The sequence below is a fragment of the Sander vitreus genome, chromosome 16, assembly GCF_031162955.1.
Source record: "Sander vitreus isolate 19-12246 chromosome 16, sanVit1, whole genome shotgun sequence".
In the NCBI taxonomy this organism is placed as follows: Eukaryota; Metazoa; Chordata; class Actinopteri; order Perciformes; family Percidae; genus Sander; species Sander vitreus.
This window is the reverse complement of record NC_135870.1, coordinates 2,482,791-2,499,244: the sequence shown is the minus strand read 5'-3', so window position 1 is coordinate 2,499,244 and position 16,454 is coordinate 2,482,791. Positions and strand designations below refer to the sequence as shown.

The 16,454-nt window shown below is 41.8% G+C and overlaps 1 protein-coding gene across 2 annotated transcripts in view; it reads right to left on the bottom strand.

Annotated features, from left to right (window-relative positions):
- xrcc4 (X-ray repair complementing defective repair in Chinese hamster cells 4) overlaps positions 1-15,137 on the bottom strand; it is a 46,350-nt gene extending 31,213 nt beyond the window's left edge. The window contains exons 1-6 of one of the 2 annotated variants that reach the window (XM_078271284.1): positions 15,019-15,137; positions 12,089-12,232; positions 11,144-11,334; positions 8,305-8,370; positions 2,127-2,293; positions 1,596-1,727 (exon numbers count right to left, since the gene is read on the bottom strand). In XM_078271284.1, coding sequence (XP_078127410.1) covers positions 1,596-1,727; positions 2,127-2,293; positions 8,305-8,370; positions 11,144-11,334; positions 12,089-12,230 — 698 coding nt within the window. In that variant the 5' untranslated portion in view covers positions 12,231-12,232; positions 15,019-15,137. The remainder of the gene's footprint in view (positions 1-1,595; positions 1,728-2,126; positions 2,294-8,304; positions 8,371-11,143; positions 11,335-12,088; positions 12,233-15,018) is intronic. The other variant, XM_078271285.1, reaches the window with a different exon arrangement.
- Between the last annotated feature and the right edge of the window lie 1,317 nt (positions 15,138-16,454).

Below are 16,454 nucleotides of genomic sequence, written 5' to 3'. Positions count from 1 at the left end.
ACGTATAGTCCGGAAAATACGGTAGTTTCAAAAAATAACCACAAAATGTTTCATAAAATGAATAAAACTAATTAAACATCATGACTTTTACAAGAAAAGAGATGAATCACAGAATTGCTGCGAATCACAGGAACCAGCGTCAGAGTCTTGAGCAACTAGATTAGAAACGTTTTCATGTGTTGAAACATTTCTATGAAAGATGAGTTGTTTTTCCTTCTCCTTTATTTAATGTTACTTCATTGCTTGTGACCTTACAGCGTAACTCTCGCCAAAATGAAACCTAGGGTCTTTTTATGAATGTACCAGAGTCAAACCTTTGTTTAAAAGCATATTTAGGCACACAATGGCTGACAGATATTATGTCCTGCCTAAAGCCCGAAAAAATCAAGATCTCGCTTCAGCATTCAAATGCAAGGTTTCGGAAAGCATGGGGACCTTTTTTGAACTCATTCCAGGCTTTATAAATACTTATTAATCAAGCACAGGTTAATGGAATTACAGTCTATCCATTCACGTATCGTGGATTATCATTGTGACAGGCTGATACTGACATATGCTCACTGGCAGTGATTTGGGAGGGAGGATTTTGAGTATTTTCATCTTTCTTTTATTGTTTTTGTGGCATACGCTGTTTTTTATCATTATAATTGTCTTTAACAAACTGACAGCTTTGTATGTTGTTATACTGAAAACTACATAAAAAAATTTTTGATTTAAAAAAGCATAACTAGGACGGAAACGCCACTTTTAAGATGTACCGTATTCTGGTTTTTGGGTCAAATGGCCTTTTGAATGGGAGAGCTAGGGACACTTTGATGCTAGCTTCAAAATATCTATGTTTAAACCACTAAGAAGGCTCGACACAACATGAGACTTTCATCATAGTGTCGATCTCCGAGTGCGAATGAACGGACTCCATAGGAGGAAATGTCATTCTTATATGAGGCTCCTTTTTCAACTACAAGGTCAATATTACACGACAAAACAACGAATAATCCGTGCATTTATATGGAACTAAGCTTTAGCAGCTTTCCATCTTTACTCTCCTCCCTCGACTATTTCTGACTGGCGACCGGAAGAACAACAGCTAACGTGAGTTGCTCAAAACCTTTCTTTTAGTGAACTCTGGGTACCAACCAATGTTGTCAGTGCTGTGGTTAAGGTGTAGAGCCCCTGGTGATACTTGGAGCAAAGTCTCATGTTGTGTCCAGCCTTCTTAGTGCTTTAAACATAGATATTTTGAAGCTAGCATCAATATACGAGAATACGGTACATCTTAAAAGTGGCGTTTCCGTCCTAAATATGATCTCCTGCGAATATTTTGCATCAAAACTATTTATAGATGTAAATAAATAAATAGTAGATTTATTTTAAGCTTAGCGCCGATTCACATTTCAAAAGCCATCGTTTCTCTTTCTCAAAATACGAGAATAAAATATGATTGGAATATATTTTTAGGAAGTTATGTGCAAAACAGTTGAGCATCAATTAAAAAAAAACAGCACCATTCAAAGTCTAAGTACTTCTCGGTAAAGCTAAGTTTTAAGAAGATATACACATGGTGACGGGGTAAAGAACTACAAGTCTGTAGTTACCTGGTTTCCTGCAGGTGTGTGACAGCTTCCTGTAGACTTCGGATCTTAGCTTTCTTCTCATTCAGGACCAAAACAAACCGAGAGTACAGCTCTGTTTCCAGGGCTTCTTTACCCGCGACGTAACGCTTCAGTCTGAAAACATACAGAAACACACAAACACACATCTTAAAATCTTTCTCCATCAGAAAATATCCTGGAGGACATTCATAGTACACAAATGTTTCCCTTTAGGAACTAACAGGCGAAAATATGTTTTAAAAAAGTACATTGCTTTTACTGGAAATAAGACAATTTCTAAAAATGTCTCCAAACATTCATTTTGTTTCCGATGTGGAAATCACACACTACTAAAATGCTGTTAAATGCACTATTGACAGTAAAGTCCTAGAGTTTCAGTATATGAGAGTGTTTAGCTGTGAGAGATTTTCACTTGTACGTGTGTGAGGTAATTGTGAATTATGTCCCAGATGGCCCCTCATAGATTCACCCCCAACCCTGCCGGGTTAGGGTTGTTCTGTGTTGTTTGTTTACTCTGCAGTGATGCGTTGCTGTTCTTGTCTCAGTCTTTGGTTCTCTGAGTCCAGTTTTTGGTTAAGGCGCTCCAGTTTGTTTCCCCGCTGCAGGCTGTGGATCAGGAACTCTCTCACTGCCTCCGCCGGCTCCGGGACGGCCTTCAGCAGAACCGAACCCAACTGGAACTGGAAGAAGGGAACGGAAATGAATCAGAAAACACTGAAACATCCATTGTAGTCCAGCCTTTACTTCCATGACGAAAGTGCGTCACTTTGTAACACACGTTATAATGCTCGCCTAGCTGCTAGCGTGGCACGCCCTCATACTCTGCTTCTGACTGGCTAGTAGTCCTTACCTAGGTACTGTCAGGGCACGCCCTCATACTCTGCTTCTGACTGGCTAGTAGTCCTTACCTAGGTACTGTCAGGACACGCCCTCATACTCTGCTTCTGACTGGCTAGTAGTCCTTACCTAGGTACTGAGCATGTGCGACTCCCAACAAAGATGTTCCAGCAGTGAGAGGTCTCACTCTGTAGCTAAAACAGAGACCTGAACACAGGGTGAAAAGAGGAGCTGCAGCAATGAGCAGTACAACAAAAATATGGTGTTTTCTGAAAATCAAACCATGTAAACCTATTCTGGTACAACCTCTAAATACAATTATGAACCTGAAAATGAGCATAACATGAGCACTTTAAAGATGTTCAGAGTATCAAACAACAAAATACAAACAATCAGAAATACACCCACCCACCTACCTACCAGACCAACACTTCTAAATAAAAGCCACTTTATATATTTACCTGAAAGGAATAAGGAATAATATAATAAGGAATTTATACAACGCATTATGGGGTTACATACTATACTTTGCTTCCATTTTCTCTAAAAATGTCAAGAAAGGCTGCCAAATAGTATGAAACTTCAAAACAGACCCTTGGAGAGTATTATATCTTCTCTAGTTTAATACTATAGATATTATAACTTATCTAATCCACTTAGAATGTGAAGGGGGTTGAAGGGTCTTCTATGACGATCCATTTCTGATTTAAAATGGTCACTTAGGGACTGCTATCACCTGGGAAACGTTTACGCACAGATAAGAGGCAGAAAAGAAACTATCACCGCTGACCTCCCGGACCATCAGCTCCCTAAATAACCGACCTTTACGAGGGGAGACACAGCTGTGTGTCTGCAGCTGTGTGTCTGCAGCTGTGTGTCTGCAGCTGTGTGTCTATACAGACCAGATAAGAAAAAAGGTAAACAGTCAAAATGTGGTCATTGACCTGGCTGGGTGAATTATTTAAAGCGAGACGCTTCAGGTAAAAAAAAAACATGAACATTTCAGGAAACTTGCAATACAAAAAAAATAATTGTGTTAATGTAAGTAATCCACTGAGGAAGTTTCATGTTTTCATATCTATTAGTTAAAAATGTTGACGTGTTGTTCAGCTGTAGTGTCTTCAAAATGTCTGAGTTTTACAATCCATATCTACAAAGGTTTTGTTCTTAGACTCTGAGCCGGAAATCTCCACTTCAGCAGCACTTACAGACACCACATTTTCCGCCTAAAAGCCAAAACGTAGCAATGTAAATGTAGCCTTAAACTGAGACACAGGTTGGGTCCGAAATTCCATACTAACATGCTATTTAGTGGCCTAAAACAGTATGTCCAAAATCTTAGCATGAAACCAATACTAGCTGAATAGCATACTATTTCTGGTGAAGTATTACAGTATGCAAACGCTGGACACTACCATTGACATATATATATATATATATAATGGACCAACAGATCCCGTGTCTCTGGACGGAGACCAGTGAAGGATATTAGAAGCTCTTTCCCGGTGATGGCTGAGCGTTACTGAGCAGCCTCCAACTGAGCTTGAAGACGTAGATGTGACGTGAGCAACCTGTCTGAAAGTTGGAAGTCTTCTGGTAGCTGTGCCAAGAGAAATCTCAATCATTCCCAATCTAGCAGAGACGGAGAGCGTAGGTATATGTAAGGAGATAACATAGACACAGGCTCATTATTGATCACTAAAATGATAGTTAACATTAGTCATTACACTTAAACAGCTGATGGAAGTCCAAACTGCACTGAGAGCTTCTCCTGTACTATACGGTAACTCCTCTACTATGAGACAGGAAGTCTCGTGGTTATGACACAATCGTTAGCCTATTGTTATAAAAACGTCTGCCACGGAGCCATAACGTGAGCTACAAGGTAATGGAGCCTTTTATACATTGTCGTGTTTCTTTAGAAATAAACAACGGACAAATAGAGTCTTTAAACGCTTCAGATGTAAAGTTATTCTCTGTCAAAGAGACGTCAGAATGAATGGGAGTCAATGGGATGCTAACGGGAGGTGACGGCTTATTAGCATTAAAATGGCGCCATAGGAGGTTCGCGGTCCGAGGAGAAGCTGACCCCCTTGGACACTACGCCCGCATAAGTATCCCACAATGCAATGCAGTAACAACGACAACATTCTGACAGACTAACGGACAGCAACCAAAGCATCTCTGCAACGTCAAAAACGCTTTAATTTACATTTCTACATATACCAAATCTGTGATCTTTATCACCTGCGACTGTTGGTCTAGTGGCTTTTCTTTTTCAGTTATTAAGAGCGGCGGTCGGCAGGGGTTACCATGTTTACGGGTCTTCAACAGCGAGGAGGCTCTAAGGAAGCGACGTTGAAAATGACAGCTTAGTGCGTCCGAAAAGATAAACACTACTGTTTATTTACACAAAAGTATGTTTAACGAAAGTATACGTGTCAGGCCCGTAGACGGGGGGGGTTCAGGTGGTGCGAAAGACTTTTTGTTGTACTGCACAGTGCTGCAGCTCCTCTTTTCACCCTGTGTGTTGAGCTCTCTGTTTTAGCTACAGAGTGAAGACATCTCACTTCTGTTCCATCTTTGTTGGGAGTCGCACATGCTCAGTAGCTAGGTAAGGACTACTAGCCAGTCAGAAGCAGAGTATGAGGGCGTGCCCTGACAGTACCTAGGTAAGGACTACTAGCCAGTCAGAAGCAGAGTATGAGGGCGTGCCCTGACAGTAGCTAGGTAAGGACTCCTAGCCAGTCAGAAGCAGAGTATGAGGGCGTGCCCTGACAGTAGCTAGGTAAGGACTACTAGCCAGTCAGAAGCAGAGTATGAGGGCGTGCCCTGACAGTACCTAGGTAAGGACTACTAGCCAGTCAGAAGCAGAGTATGAGGGCGTGTCCTGACAGTACCTAGGTAAGGACTACTAGCCAGTCAGAAGCAGAGTATGAGGGCGTGCCATGCTAGCAGCTAGGCGAGCATTATAACGTGTGTTACAAAGTGACCACGTTTGTCTCTGAAGTAAAGGCTGGACTACAGTAGAGCTGTTTGGAGCAGTTTGTGAACAGTGTTTTCTGTTGGAGATGGTAAGTCCCTTTGGGGGGGACTTTGGGCTTTTTCACTTTGTGAACCTATAACGTGCACAAAAAAAGATACAGTATATAACACAATAAAGGAAAGGGGAAAAGCCAAAAAGCATAATATGAGCACTTTAACTTCACGTCAAGGTTCATGACTTTTTAACACTTTGTGGGCCACATACTGTAGTTGGCTGCATCACTGAAAATATTCCCATCAGGGTCCAGGAAAACATTACCACTTTACACCTCTATGGCCCATAAAGTGAGCTACCTCACTTATAATATCGTCGTAATTTTGTGTCTCAGTTTGTCAACCTATCGGCGAGCTGCTGGAAACCTGCTCGCGAGCTACCGGTAGCTCACAAGCTACTTGTTGGAGACCCACTGCTGTTAACGTCTAACGTATCAACAACCCACGCAACTAACTTCATGCACTCACTGCAAAATGTTTGATTTGTGTGTGCATGGACTAAAAAAGTGGTAAATGATCTTGGTAAGCAATTTGACAACACTGTAGTAGAGAGAGACACGGCAATCAATTGTCGCTCCCATCCCATCCCGAGCCCACGAAAATACTCCCGTCACATCCCGATCACGTGACTGCCCCCTCACCCCAAAAAAATCCCGAGAGAAAGACTCCAGAATCCCGTCCCGTTTTCCCGTAAACTTAATCTCCAGCTCTGTCCCACTCCTGCTGATTTCCATGCTCTATTCCATCCCTATCACGTTACCAACAGTGAAATTGACTCCCGTACCGGGAATACCGTGACCCGCGAGAGTCCTGAAAAATGTCACCCTCTACATTGTAGTAAATAGTTTAGGTGCATCAAAAAGCGTGCTTGTTAAGATACCAGCAGACAAGCTAATCCAGCACAAATCAGTGCATAAAAAGTCACCAAAATGACATATTTGAACCTCATAATTAAATACAAAATGAGGGGAAAACTGCAAAAAGGTCCACTAGACAGGCTACGGGCCTGTGTGTTGAGCGTGTAGTGCAGAGTATGTGATTTGAGACGCAACCATTCACTGCTGGGGTGAAGACACGTCATGATGTGACAGCAACAAAGGTCTCATTTTATCCTCATCTTTTATGCCTGCTCCCTCCCTCACATCTTCCTCTGTGTTTCTCTGTCACGTCAGGTAATTAACAAGTGTTTAATATTTGCCGGCTCTTACTTCAGCCCCTCTTAGAAACGTTAGGTGACTAAACATCAGACTAAAATACTGCTGGAGGTGGAAATAACTCTCCGGAGCTCAAAACACTTCCAGTCGTTACCTCATGGTTTTTCTCTCGTTCTGCATTTAGATTTTAACCAGAAACGAGAACGCCAGCGGTGACCTGACTGCTCACGTTAGTTGTGAAGCTGCCGGTCTGAGCATGATGTTGTTGACTGGTGTGAGACACCAGTGGGTTGGCTGGACAGTGTTGATGTTGGCAAGGGTTTTCCTCTGTTGTCATAGAGATGCTACCGTTTTCAAAAAGCTGTTTCAGACTCACTGATTCACACTTATTAACTGCTGGACACTTTTATTTGGGGAGAACCCTCTGAGAGCAGCTCCACCTATTCTAACTTTACTGCCACCGTGGGTGGATGTTGGTGCTGATAAACTGTAGAGCTGCTGAATATTAAAAGTCTCTGCATGTTTATGGGGGAAGAATGGACCTTTTATACAGAGTTTGAACTTGTATCCTCGGGGGTTTGAAAACAGGGGCAGATGCATAGACTGTAGAAGTGAAGCCAAAACATCTGGATCGGAAAACAAATCAAAGTACACGCGAAATAAATGTTCCCCAATGAAAGTTTCTGTCATTTTAGGTAGTTCTGGTCACGCTGATGTTTGTTCAAGTGTTCATTTTTCTAATCAGTTTGGTTTTTGTTAGGGATTGACCGATTATCGGCCCGTTTTTTGGCTGCAGATGATCTGTATCTGTGTTTTATTTGCCCTAAAAAAAAAGTGTTGTACTTTGGCTCGGCTCGAGCTCTGTGTCTCGGTCTTCGGTTTCTCTCACCACTGAGTCTGACTTAATGTCCCGCGTTTGTGGAGCCTGGGCTGTCTACAGAGACCGCGTTTTTTACAGTGTGTTGAGGGGACAGGCAGCTAGCAGATAGTGAGATGTTTTTTACAGTGTGTTCAGGGGACAGGCAGCTAGCAGATAGTGAGGAGATGTTTTTTACAGTGTGTTCAGGGGACAGGCAGCTAGCAGATAGTGAGGAGATGTTTTTTACAGTGTGTTCAGGGGACAGGCAGCTAGTAGATAGTGAGGAGATGTTTTTTTACAGTGTGTTCAGGGGACAGGCAGCTAGCAGATAGTGAGGAGATGTTTGCTGTATGTGACAAAAAATGTTGTAGCCTAAAAAACGTGCGACATCGCTTAGAGCACCTTTAAAGATTTTCATTTTAACTGTACATGCATAGCGATCCACATATCAGTTATCGGTTTCATTAACTTCTAATAATCGGTATCGGCCTTGGTCCATCCCTAGTTTTTGTTAGTTACTTGAGCAACTGCCCTTTTTCTGGATTTCTTTTTTGAAATAATTATATATATATATATATATATATATATATATATATATATATATATATATATATATATATATATATATATATATATATATATATATATATATTCCTGTTTGCGCACAGCTTCACCGTCAAATTAATATATATTTATTGAATAAACAAACTAACTATCAGGTCGGTTTACACGATAACCTTTGTGGGATTGCAGGGACCCAGGTTCCGTTCAGCCTGAGACTACCTGTAACACCTGAGACTACCTGTAACACCTGTGCGTGTGGGAGTCTCTCTGGGCCTCTTTCGGTGTGTTGCAGCTTTAACAGGAGCTGCGATTAGAGAGGAATGACCCAACATTAGACTGAAGCCTTTCATTATGACTCATAACTTTATGACACATGAATTACTGTAGCTTTTTATTTTTTAAGTTGAGCAAGAGAAACCCTGCGATGACACACACAGCACACTTCTGTAAATCCACTGTTTCTAACTCGCAGTTTGTCAAAAAAGAAAAGTGTCATTTCCCCCATTCCCCATTTTTTTGTTTTCTTACAGCAAACAGACGCACTTAGGTTTCCATTCTGTCATAATTACCGTGGCAACAAGGTTTTGTGTCTCCATCATGAATGAGTGTGTTCACCCCTGAACACAGAGGCTGTGTCTCATTCTGCATGCTTCCGTCAGTACACTGCTAATGTGCACGGACCACTTACTGCCGTAGTGCTCACTTTGGATGGTTAGTATTGTCCCAAAAGGAACACTTACCTTATCGATCTTTGTCGATCAAAAAAACAGACAGATTCAGCAGCTGCACGGCCCATTTCTCTCTTAAAATGTTTTCAGAAACACGTTTCGGTGAACTATTTTCGTAAAATACCAGATCGTATTCTGAACGAGCCGCCATTATGCTCGGTTGTGAAATCCGGGAGAAGCCAGACCCACGTGACGCGTTCGTCCAATCAGCTGCCGGTCGACGTCCCTGGTCCCTCCCCTTTCCGCTTTGTAGTCAAGATGGCGCCCGTTTAGTGCGCGTAGGGTCCGTCGTTCCACACTGAACTTTTTGACCGTTTTTAGGGGGGTCATCCGGGTACTTTCAGTGCGTTATCTACACTATATACTTAAAACTAAGTGTTTGAAGTGTGACAGTAGGCAGTCTGAGACACAGCCAGAGATTGTGTTTCTCACACCAGAGCAAATACATTAAGATACATGTGTGTTTAGTTTGTTTCATAAAAGGTTTCCTAACATCTCCCGACATCCCCACAAATCAAAAGCAACAATGCCTCTACTGTAATCAGGGCAGAATTGTGTAAAAAGAATAATGAATCAATTCATTTACCATATGTTTTCTCTTTGGTCTGTCGGTAAATAGTGAAAAATCTCTCCGTCACAGGTTCCCAAAAGCCGTTGTGGCTCTTTTTAACCCTTGTGTTGCCTCTCCATCGCCTATGTATGTGTAACGTCTAACACTTTTATTTTAGACGTTTTTGTTACTTAAATGTCAGCAGTGTTACAGAGAACACACACACACACACACACACACACACACACACACATACACACACAGACACACACACCCCCTTCATCAGGTACATTTCAATCAATCTACCTGATGAAGGTCTAAGACCGAAACGTTGGAATCTCTCTCAACAATGAAAGTTCCCACAGCTTTATTTGAGATTTTAAATGGTTCAGACGCTGCTGAACGGGTGGCGGCACGTTTTAACCCAGAAGATAAAGAAAAAAACATCCTCTAGGAACAAAAATGAAAATCTGGCCAATAGATGAAGAGGTTTTGCTGGATTGCGTCCTTCTGCCCTGAGAATTATGAAGTGGAGCTGGGGAGAGAACACTCAAGGCCAACGATGCATTATAACAGGCATATTTCCTACGTGATAAATAAATGAAGGCGCTGATCTGTAAACAGTTTGCTGCAGCTGCACATGATTTGAAACACATGAAAACAAGGAATAGTTGGAGCCATTTCAAAAGGCGCTCCACACGTGAGTCTGCCTCGCTGTTATTGTATTAGGTCAGTTACTTTAGCCACAGGTCGGCGGTGAGGTAACGCCACTCAGGTTTCACATTTCACACTCTATTCATCACTTCCTCGGCTCAGTCAGGAGATCAAAACAAGGCTTTTCTCTGGAGCTTTTGAGACTTCCAGCGTAGATTAAAGTCCCGTCATGTGAACCATCAACAACTCTTAATGTCAACAAGCAACTCACTCACATTTTACTGAGAAAGCTGCAATTAACTTTGGGGCTGGTCTGCCGGGAGCAGTGTTGTAGTCAAGACCACCTAAACCGGGCACGTGGATAGCTCAGTTGGTAGAGCGGGCGCTAGGGGTGGAACGGTACATGTATTCGTATTGAACCAAAACGGTACGGGCGTCACGGTTCGGTGCATGAATTTACACGGAGAATACACGGTATAAAAATAAATAATGTAATGTGGAACTAATGTAATGCGGAACTACGGTTAGATACGCAGGTTCTTCAGGGACACCTGATCTGTAGCCCCGCCTTAGCTCTGAAGCTGATTGGCGCGCTGCCTATGTAGCCGATCTCTGCCTATGTAGCCGATCTCTGCCTATGTAGTCGATCTCTGCCTATATGTAGTCGATCTCTGCCTATGTAGTCGATCTCTGCCTATGTATGCCTATGTAGTCGATCTCTGCCTATATGTAGTCGATCTCTGCCTATGTAGTCGATCTCTGCCTATGTAGTCGATCTCTGCCTATGTATGCCTATGTAGTCGATCTCTGCCTATGTATGCCTATGTAGTCGATCTCTGCCTATGTAGTCGATCTCTGCCTATGTATGCCTATGTAGTCGATCTCTGCCTATATGTAGTCGATCTCTGCCTATGTAGCGATCTCTGCCTATGTAGCGATCTCTGCCTATGTAGTCGATCTCTGCCTATGTAGCCGATCTCTGCCTATGTAGCCGATCTCTGCCTAGGCGGGAGCAGCTTTCTGCGGTGAAAAATGGCCGGGAGACGTCGTGAGAAAGTTGCATTAATCAGGTAATTTAGTTTGTATTGGTGTGTGTGTGTGTGTGTGTGTGTGTGTGTGTGTGTGTGTGTGTGTGTGTCACTCACAGAGATGTCCTTCTGAACCTTCTCGTATGCCAGTGTGAGCGCGGAGCGGCGGTCAGGTGGAGACGGCGTCAGCGTGAAGCTGTACGTGCCGGAGCTTTCTGACTCGGTGAGCGCCTGCTCCAGGTCCTGGATGTACCTCTCCGGCTGCATCTCCAGCTCCTCCGCCTCCTGGCCCACTGCTGCCTCGCTCACTAGAAAGTCACAGAGTGTAGTCAAAGTATAATAACTAAGTATCGATAACAATAAGCAGTATAAAGAAATGAGGATAGTGGAAAGTTGTACTGTTGTAGGGGAAACTCATAAATCTTCTGAGTGCAACTGAAAAGGTCAATGACACTCTAAAATGTTCCCAGATGAGGTCAGAACGGTGTGTGTGTGTGTGTGTTAGTGTGTGTGTGTCACTGTGCGTGTATCTGTGTGCGTATCTGCATGTATGCTTGTGTGCGTGCAAGTGTGAATCTGTGTGCATGTGCGTATCTGCGTGTGTGTGTTTGTGCGCCTGTGAGTATCTGCCTGTGTGTATGCGCATGTGTGTCTGTATCTGCCTGTATCTGCCTGTATCTGCCTGTGTGTCTGTATCTGCCTGTGTGTATGCGCATGTGTGCCTGTATCTGCCTGTGTGTGCGTGTTATGCATGTGTGTATCTGCCTGTGTATGTGCATGTGTGTGTGTGTATCTGCATGTGTGTGCGTGTTATGCATGTGTGTGCGCATGTGTGTATCTGCCTGTGGATGTGCATGTGTGGGTTAGGCGTGTGTGTGCATGTATGTGTATCTGCTCATGTTAACAAGTTGGTGCATTTAAGTAACAAAAATGTCTTAAAAAAGTGTTAATTTTGTGTCTGTGAGTGTGTGCGTGTGTGCGTGCGTACAGGTGCGGCTGTCCAAGTGTCAGGTGAGCATTAATCTTTCAGGTCACGCTGGGTGAGGGTTTCTTTTCTTTTACCGTCTCCTCTCCAAGCGTCCTGTCCGTCAGTCAGCAGCACCTGGAAGCCCGAACCTAAGCCCCGCCCCTTCCAGTCCACCCGCAGGAAGAAGGACGAGTCCGGCTCAGACGAGACGTGGACTTCCCGCACCGACACGTGCATCCCTGCAGACAAAAAAAAAAAACACACACACACACACACACACACACACACACACACACACACACACACACACACAACAGCACAAAGTTAGAGGACTAATGAGTGTCTTTTGTAGTACGGTCTGTTAGTCATATTACCCAGAATCATCTCTGGTTTCTGACCCACTGGGCGTAAATGGTACTGGTTAAATATTAGGGCTGGGACGATATGCTTTTGTCCCGATTCCAGTCTTTCACCATACATTGGTGCCGATTCCATTTGAGTTGCGATCCCAGAAGTATTGCGACTCAAAAGTATTGAGTATTGTGATTTTCTTTTCCCTCTAACAAAAACAAAAAAATACAATAATACACTTCTAGAGACAATATATCATGAGACATTTCTAAATAACTGACTGTTTTCTAAGAAGAATGAACGTCACATATCAGTCAGTCAGTCTGACATTTATTTCATTTGTGAGGAGGAGCATAACATGGATTTTCTGCATGTTATGCTTTCGCTCCGTTTGTTGGAAACAGATATGATGTAGTATAAACAGACCGTACCGTGTATAGTACCGTATAAACAGAAATTGTTGAGCTGAATCATTGGTAGTGATGTGTAAAGTAGTGAAGTGAAATCTAAAGAAGATTACACCCTAGGATGTTTAACAGTTGACAACTGTCCATTCATCTCTGCAGCTCTAGTCGACCTAAACATCTCTAGCGTGGTTAAAATACTGGAATTGACAAACTTAAAAAGAAGACGGAGGCGGATGTGTGTCTTGCTGCAAAGAACAGTGTCTTTAAATGTAAAAAATGTCACTTTCCAGTAAGAGACGTTTCTGCGCCGGTGCATGTACTGTACTTGGTCCTGAAGCAGGTGTTGTTAGGATGTAGTTAAAGACGGGGATGTGAGGAAGCTCGGCGCTGCGGCCGGTCATTATAGCGTCCCGCTAACTGAGGTGTGAGCGTCCGTGCCGAGCCTGTACTTAGCTCTAATGAGAGGCTGTGTAGCGGAGCATCACAGTCCTTACGGAGACGTGATGACACGATGGCACGAAGCGGCATTCACCGTGTACTCTGTGGTCATTACACCAACAAACGACGCGGAGGGGAACCCATGTTTAACTTTAACACCCCCCTTCTTCCTTTAGAGTCAGGTCTGTGCATATTTCAGCCAAGTAAACACTTGATTAAGTTGTTCTTTGTTGATTAGGCTATAAAAAAAATGAATGAAGTTTTGAACCCTCGTGTTGTCCTCTGGTCAAATTTAAAATTTCAACCAAATTTTCAGAAAAATGAATGCGGATTGTTCCACACCACGCTCTTCATAACTAAAATAAATGATCAGTTCACTACTTTCATTGAATTTGGGTGTTTTATAGCATTTGAAAAACATTTTTATAAAAGAACGTTGAAAAGAAGAAGACAAAAACGTCAAAAAAAGCGCAGAAAAAAAAATCATAGGGAAAAAAGTGACAAAAAACATATAAAAGTGACAAAAATCTGAAAAAATGTGACAAAAATCATGGAAAAATTTACAAAAAACATAGAAAAAAGTGACAAAAATAATGGAAAAAAGTGACAAAAATCATGGGGGAAAAAGTGACAAAAACCATGGGGAAAAAAGTGAGAAAAATCATGGGGAAAAAGTGACAAAAATCATGGAAAAAAGTGAGAAAAAAGCATGGAAAAAAAGTGAGAAAAAGCATGGAAAAAAAAGTGACAAAAATCATGGAAAAAAGTGACAAAAATCATGGAAAAAAAGTGACAAAAATCATGGGAAAAAAGTGAGAAAAATCATGGGAAAAAAAGTGACAAAAATCATGGGAAAAAAGTGACAAAAAACATAAGAAAGTGACAAATCACGGAAAAAAGTGACAAAAATCATGGGGGAAAAGGTGGACAAAAATCATGGAAAAAAGTGACAAAAATCATGGGGGAAAAAAAGTGACAAAAATCATGGGGGAAAAAGTGACAAAAATCATGGGGGAAAAAGTGACAAAAATCATGGGGAAAAAAGGGACAAAAATCATGGGAAAAAAGGGACAAAAATCATGGGAAAAATGTGACAAAAATCATGGGAAAAATGTGACAAAAATCATGGGAAAAATGTGACAAAAATCATAGGAAAAAAATGACAAAAATCATGGGGAAAAAAGTGACAAAAATCATGGGGAAAAAAGTGACAAAAATCATGGAAAAAAGTGACAAAAATCATGGAAAAAAAGTGACAAAAATCATGGAAAAAAAGTGACAAAAATCATGGGGAAAAAAGTGACAAAAATCATGGGGAAAAAGTGAGAAAAATCATGAAAAAAAAGTGACAAAAATCATGGGAAAAATGTGACAAAAATCATGGGGAAAAAAGTGACAAAAATCTTAATTACTCGATGCCCCCCTGTAGTAACTCCGAGGTTTTCGTTGCTTCTTTCTGAGTTTTTGTCGCCTTTTTGTCTGTTTTTTCTGTCGCTTTTCTCAGTACATGCAGACATGTCCCACCTGGGACCTCCCTAGATAGTTGAGAGAGACCCCCCCCCCCCCCCCAATGTTGAACCCAAAGTTACGCCCTTGTGACAAGTACACTTGTTTACATTTCACAACTGGTTGCAGCGTTATGTAAAACCAGAGAAAGGCGTGAAATCGTCACATTGAAGAAGCTGCAGCCAGAGACTTACTGGAGCTAACGCTAGCTAGCTGCTAACACCGAGAGACAGTTTGTAAACACAGAAGAGGCGGAAGCTACGACACGGACTCAAACACCCGTTTAAAACAACAGCAACAACATGTCCGTCTTTATATCTTACCTGCAGCCTCCCCTGCGGACGCTTTGTTTTAATCTTCTCTCCGGTTTAACACCATGAATGTATTGGGAGAACGTTTAAAAACAACTCGCATGTCTACCGGTTAGCTACCACGTCATCGTCAAGCGACACAGCAGAAGAAATCAGAGTAGATGCTAGATTGTACCCACCGAACGAGACAGGGGGTTCAGGTTACATCTAGTTCATTTTAAAGTTATATCTTCTAAGTTTAAATAACCTTCCGTGTGTTGACGCATGTAGAGATTCAAACAGATGTTTAAGAACCCCTAGCAACACGAAGAAGTGCTATATTTTTTATGTTATGTTATGATTTTGATATATGATACATCATTTATTATTTTATACTTTTGAAGTTGTCCTTTTATCCAGTGTGCGCTGTTTGTGTGCTGGGAGGTGTTATTGTCATGTTTTCTATGCCTTGATATTGTAAATTGAATTGTTTTTCAATTAAAAAAAGAAAATAAATATCAGAGTAGATGCTAGATTGTGCCCACCGAACGAATCTGCCAAACTACACAAGCGTCAACGCTGTTAATTAAAAGACAGGGGTTAGGTTACATCTGGTTCTTATTAGTTCAAATGTGTTGACGCCTGCGCAGTATGCCCGTGTTGTCGTTCGGTGGGTACGATGTAGCATCCACCTTAAATCAGGTGTGGGCGGTACCGATCCAGAAAGTAGTAATACTGCAATACCGTAGTGTAGAAATACTCTGTTACAAGTGAAAGTCCTGCATTGGGAATCGTAGGGCCACCTCGTCGGGCATTAACCCTCACATATACTAATTAGCCTAAATAAAATCAATAATGTAATAATCATCCAAAGATATACCCTTATTTAAGTATTTTTATTTTTGATAACTTTGATACATTTTGCAAATAATTTGACTGAAGTGACATTTTAAATGCAGGTTTTTAACTCTGCTTTCAGCATTTTTATTCTCTACTTGTAGATATGTTGTATTGTTGTTGTTTTCTTTGTTTTCCAATCTATGTACCTTTCTATGTATCTATCTCCCTACCTACCTATCTACCTAACTAACTACCTACCTACCTACATATATACCTACCTACCTACCTACATATATACCTACCTACCTACATATATACCTACCTACCTACCTACCTACCTATCTACCTAACTAACTACCTACCTACCTACCTACATATATACCTACCTACCTACCTACCTACCTACATATATACCTACCTACCTACCTACATATATACCTACCTACCTACATATATACCTACCTACCTACCTGCCTATCTCTCTACCTATCTGTCTATCTACCCATCTATCTAGCTACCTATCTACCTACCTGTCTGTCTGTCTATCTATCTATCTTTCTCGCTACCTACCTGTCTGTCTATCAATCAATCATACACTGGGGCAACTTCTTTGCATATTCAGGACAGCA